The sequence below is a fragment of the Ovis canadensis genome, chromosome 25 (genome assembly GCF_042477335.2).
Source record: "Ovis canadensis isolate MfBH-ARS-UI-01 breed Bighorn chromosome 25, ARS-UI_OviCan_v2, whole genome shotgun sequence".
NCBI lineage: Eukaryota > Metazoa > Chordata > Mammalia > Artiodactyla > Bovidae > Ovis > Ovis canadensis.
In genome coordinates this window covers 22,643,738-22,648,114 of record NC_091269.1, presented here as the reverse complement: position 1 = coordinate 22,648,114, position 4,377 = coordinate 22,643,738, and the positions used below count along the sequence as shown (strand labels likewise).

At 44.5% G+C, this 4,377-nt stretch overlaps 1 protein-coding gene across 2 annotated transcripts; it reads right to left on the bottom strand.

The window, feature by feature from the left end:
- Nucleotides 1–835: 835 nt before the first annotated feature.
- LOC138430428 (protein C1orf43 homolog) lies at nt 836–3,501 on the bottom strand. 2 transcript variants are annotated; one of them, XM_069572636.1, is made up of 2 exons: nt 1,880–2,112; nt 836–1,777 (listed from the first exon to the last, which is right to left on the bottom strand). In XM_069572636.1, exons 1-2 carry the CDS (start codon nt 1,943–1,945, stop codon nt 1,184–1,186), a joined length of 660 nt encoding a protein of 219 aa, XP_069428737.1. In that variant the 5' UTR covers nt 1,946–2,112; the 3' UTR covers nt 836–1,183. The 2 variants fall into 2 exon arrangements, with proteins under 2 accessions (XP_069428737.1, XP_069428736.1); XM_069572635.1 differs by having other exon boundaries at nt 836–3,501.
- Between the last annotated feature and the right edge of the window lie 876 nt (nt 3,502–4,377).

The window sequence follows — 4,377 nt, the reverse complement described above, 5'->3', positions numbered from 1 at the left end:
TCTTTCCTTTTTAGTTAAGAGAAGTCTTTCCATTCAACCTTGCCCTGAATCTAATAAACAGACCAATATGTTTCTCTTTCCTTTTATGGCTCTTGGAAAATGCATTTTACTTTCCAATTTTGTTGTTATTAAGTTGGCTCTTTGTCTAGTTTGTTTCCCTGTCCTCTTTTTCCTTTTTCATAAGCTATGGTAGATTATTTTGTTTTTTCCAAATATTTACTTTCCCCTATGCTGTACTGCCCACAGTTATAGGACGTTTGTACCTGCAATGAGTGGGGAATTGCTCGCACTCTACTGAGGTTGGACTTGGGCCCTGTGATGTGCTTCCATCAGTTGAAAGCAAACAGAGACGGTAGATGCCGTGTTTTAGCAGGAATTTTGAGTCACTGAAAATTTCATAATTTATACAACCACCAAAATGGTCTTGATTCTTTTTTTTTTTTTTTGAGGAATGAATCATATGCTTTATTTTTTAATTGTTCACTAAATGGTTTATAAAGTCAGATCAAGATATTGGTCTATTCCTTCACAGTATCCCACAAATAAGGAGTGATGGGATTATATCAGATGTTAAAACATTCCTGTTTCAATTTACTCATGACAGTATACAATGAAAGTGGAAGGCCGATCCTCGCATGTTAGAGAAGTTGTGTTAATGTTCCCGTTAACATCCTGGTTTAAGTGGAGCACCAGAGTAAGTTGTTCTAGGTAGCACTCATGGACTCCACCAATTTCCCCAGCATTCTGTATACCATTTCCACCAATCAACTCTTAGATGTTTCAAACCAAAAGGCTCCCATTCAGCTGTGTACAGAAGACAAGACACTAAGCCTGGTCACCCTTGGGATAATTTATAGTCTGGAAAATGACAGATGAACCATGATCAAAAAACCAAGTGAGGATTTTTAAGGAAGTTTTGACAGAAATATTGAGAAAAACATCTAATTCAACTCCAGAGAAAAGTGATACCAAGGGAAAATAAAGTCTTAACTGATGTTCTGAAACTGGCCATAAGAACGGGTGGGAGAATGATCCTCTAGGCATGAAATCTTAAGAGCTCTGAACACAACCAGGGCTTCAGCTGATCCAGAGCTGGGCTGACCCAGATGACCTGAGTGAGGCCACCCGGCAAGCACACTGCAGTCTGTGTGGCTCCTTCAACAGTGAGAGGCCTTCAGCTCCATCACAGAGTACTTTCCAGTGTGTTATAGTTGTCCTTAAAGCTCTTCAATTCGAGGAAGTGCTTGGCACGTTTACTCTTCTGACTGGAGGGGAGGTATGTCACCTGGATGGTTGTTGGGGAGACTTCAGGAGACTGGGTTAGGTCTTTGGCTGCTGACTGGTGTTGTCGCTGAGAGCTCCCACTTCGTGCTTTGACCGCTGTGGCCAGCTCACTCAGGGCCTCCTGATAGCGCAGGTACTCACTCAGGCCAAAGACCCCTGTCCCATAGTGGGCTGTCTCATAGCCATCCAACAGGGTATCAATGAGGGCCTTGCGCACACCCTTGAAAGGAGTACTAGTGTTTCGAAGATCTAGCAGGTAGGAGCGGAAATTCTTGCCCATTAAGGAATGGGGATGCCGGCCTTCAGCATGAAATGGGATCTCAGAGGCACGGATAGCATCCAGAGCTTTCATCCTGTATAGGTAGTTGTAGCAATTTTGATTTCCCTGGGTTTCCAGCTGTAGCAGCCTTGCATCATCATCTGCGAGAAGCTGAGGTTCATACTTGATATCCTGAACCCTGGACAGTCGGATATCAATCTCCTCTTTTAAGTCCTTGGGGGCATTGTGTCCCACAGGGACATGAGGTCCTCTTCGGGATTTCATTGCAAAGCGCATGATTTGCCTCTTCACAAAAATAAATAGCAGTACAAACACCAGGCTCCCGTAGGCCATCACCAGCACGACATTCACGCCAGACAGCCAGTTACTGCCGGACGCCATGGCCTCCCCACCCCGCGCGGAACTGCTCCGGTTTAACCCGCTGCCCTGCCTCGTCAGCCCGGGCTCCGCTGAAGCAACGGCGCCTGGGTTTCCTGAAACTCCCCGGCCATTTCCTTACGGGGACAGACCAAGGCTGACCGGGCCTGAAAACATGGCGGATGGGGGGGGCTTGGTCTTGATTCTTTGGGAAGCTTTTAAACTTTTTATCTAGTGTTACTGTCATAATGCAAAACATTTTTGAAACTTCAGTTTCGAAACTGTCTTCAGAGTCAGTTTTGGAAAACTTTAAGTGTGCCAGATCTTCTTCTTTGAAGGCATACATTGTTCTTTGAAAACAACCTGAAGTTAATCACAGTCAAACATAGCCAAGTACATTGTACCAGTTAAGAGTATGAGCTTAGATTAAGGTAAATTGAAAGCAAAAGTGGCTCAGTCATGTCCGACTCTTTGCGACCCCATGGATTGTAGTCCATGGAATTCTTCAGGCCAAAATACTAGAGTGGGTAGCCTTTCCCTTCTCCAAGGGACCTTCCAACCCAGGGACCATACCCAGGTCTCCCACATTTCAGGCAGATTCTTTAGCAGCTGAGCCATGGGAAGTCCAAGAGTACTGGAGCGGGTAGCCTATCCCTTCTCCAGGGGATCTTCCCGACCCAGGAATTGAACCGGGGTCTCCTGCACTGCAGGCAGATTCTTTACCAACTGAGCTATCAGGGAAGTCCTAATTACGGTAAACCTGTATTCAGATCACAGCTCTCCCCTTCAGTTTCCATGACAGTTTTCTCAGAGTAACAGATGTGAGCAGTAGTCGTGCTAGATGTTTTCAGGAACCAGTATCCATTCTCACTCCCTTCTCACCTCTTCACTGTATCCCAAGAAAGAACTAGATTACTCAGACAACCTTGCTGCCAATCATTTGAATGGAAGGAGAGAACCCCTTGCGAAACTGGGACATGGTGGCCAAATTCACGTCACTTCTCTGGACGAGGGCAAGCGTGCACAGGCTTGTGTGCCCAGGGCGGTGAGGTGTAGAAATTGGATCTGAAGACAATTCAAAAAGAAGAATTAGACTCATTAAAGTAAGACTATATCATCTCCTGGAAAGCCTACCTTTTAAGCATTAGTCCCTTGAATGGATAAGCTTTGGTCTATTGGCTGTTATATACTTTACTAATTTTTAATCGTTCTTCGGCGTATTCTGCTCAGATCTTCCTTCTGTGCTAGGGAACATAAGGATTGTTAATCGGAAAGAAAGAAATATCTCCTACCACTACCATTTCAATTTTTTCTCCTTCTCAAATCCCAGGAACAGGGAAGAATTTACTTGACCAGCTGCTTCTTATATTTTTCATGACTATTGTCCTGTGATTCAATAACACCAGGCAAAGTCCAACTATCACTTGCACATTGGGAAGTTGTTGTTTAGTCAGTCAGCCGTGTCTCTTTGTGACCCCATGGAGTGCAGCGTGGCTGGCTTCCCTGTCCTACACTATCCCCCTGATTTGCTCAAACTCATGTCCATTGAGTCGAAGATGCCATGCTACTATTTCATCCTCTGTTGCCCTCTTCTCCTCCTGCCCTCAATCCTTCCCAGCATCAGGGTCTTTTCAGGGAGTCAGCTCTTCACAACACGTGGCCAAAGAAATGGAGTTTCAGCCTCAGCATCAGTTCTTCCCATGAATATTCAGGGTTGATTTCCTTTAGTATTGACTGATTTGATCTCCTTGGAGTCTAAGGGACTCTCAAGAGTCTTCTCCAGCACCACATATTGAAAGCATCAATCTTTCAGTGCTCAGCATTCTTTATGGTCCAACTGTCACATCCCTACATGACTACTGGAAAAACCATAGCTTTGACTAGTCAGACCTTTGCTGGCAAAGTGATGTCTCTGCTTTTAATACGATGTGTAGGTCTGTCAGAGCTTTTCTTCCAAGGAAGAAGCATCTTTTAATTTCATGGCTGCAGTCACCATCTGCAGTGATTTTGGAGCCCCCAGAAATAAAGTCTGAAACTGTTTCCATTCCCCCCCGCCAACCCCACCACTATTTGCCATGAAGTGATGGGATTGGATGCCATGATCTTCATTTTTTGAATGTTGAGTTTTAGGCCAGGCTTTTCACTCTCCCCTTTCACTTTCATCAAAAGGCTCTTTATTCCCTCTTTGCTTTCTATCATTAGGGTGGTATCATTTGCATATCTGAGGTTACTGATATTTCTCCCGGCAATCTTGATTCCAGCTTGTGCTTCATCCAGGTCAGCATTTTGAATGATGTCCTCTGTATATTAGTTAGATAAGCAGGGTGACAGTATACAGCCTTAATATACTCTTTTCCCAATTTTGAACCAGTCCATTCTTCAATGTTCAGTTCTAACTGCCACTTCTTGATCTGCATACCGGTTTCTCAGGAGATAGGTAAGGTAGTCTGGTATTC

Excerpts from the sequence above, each read along its gene's own strand:
- LOC138430428 (XM_069572635.1), bottom strand. The coding sequence starts at position 1,945 with ATGGCGTCCGGCAGTAACTGGCTGTCTGGCGTGAATGTCGTGCTGGTG.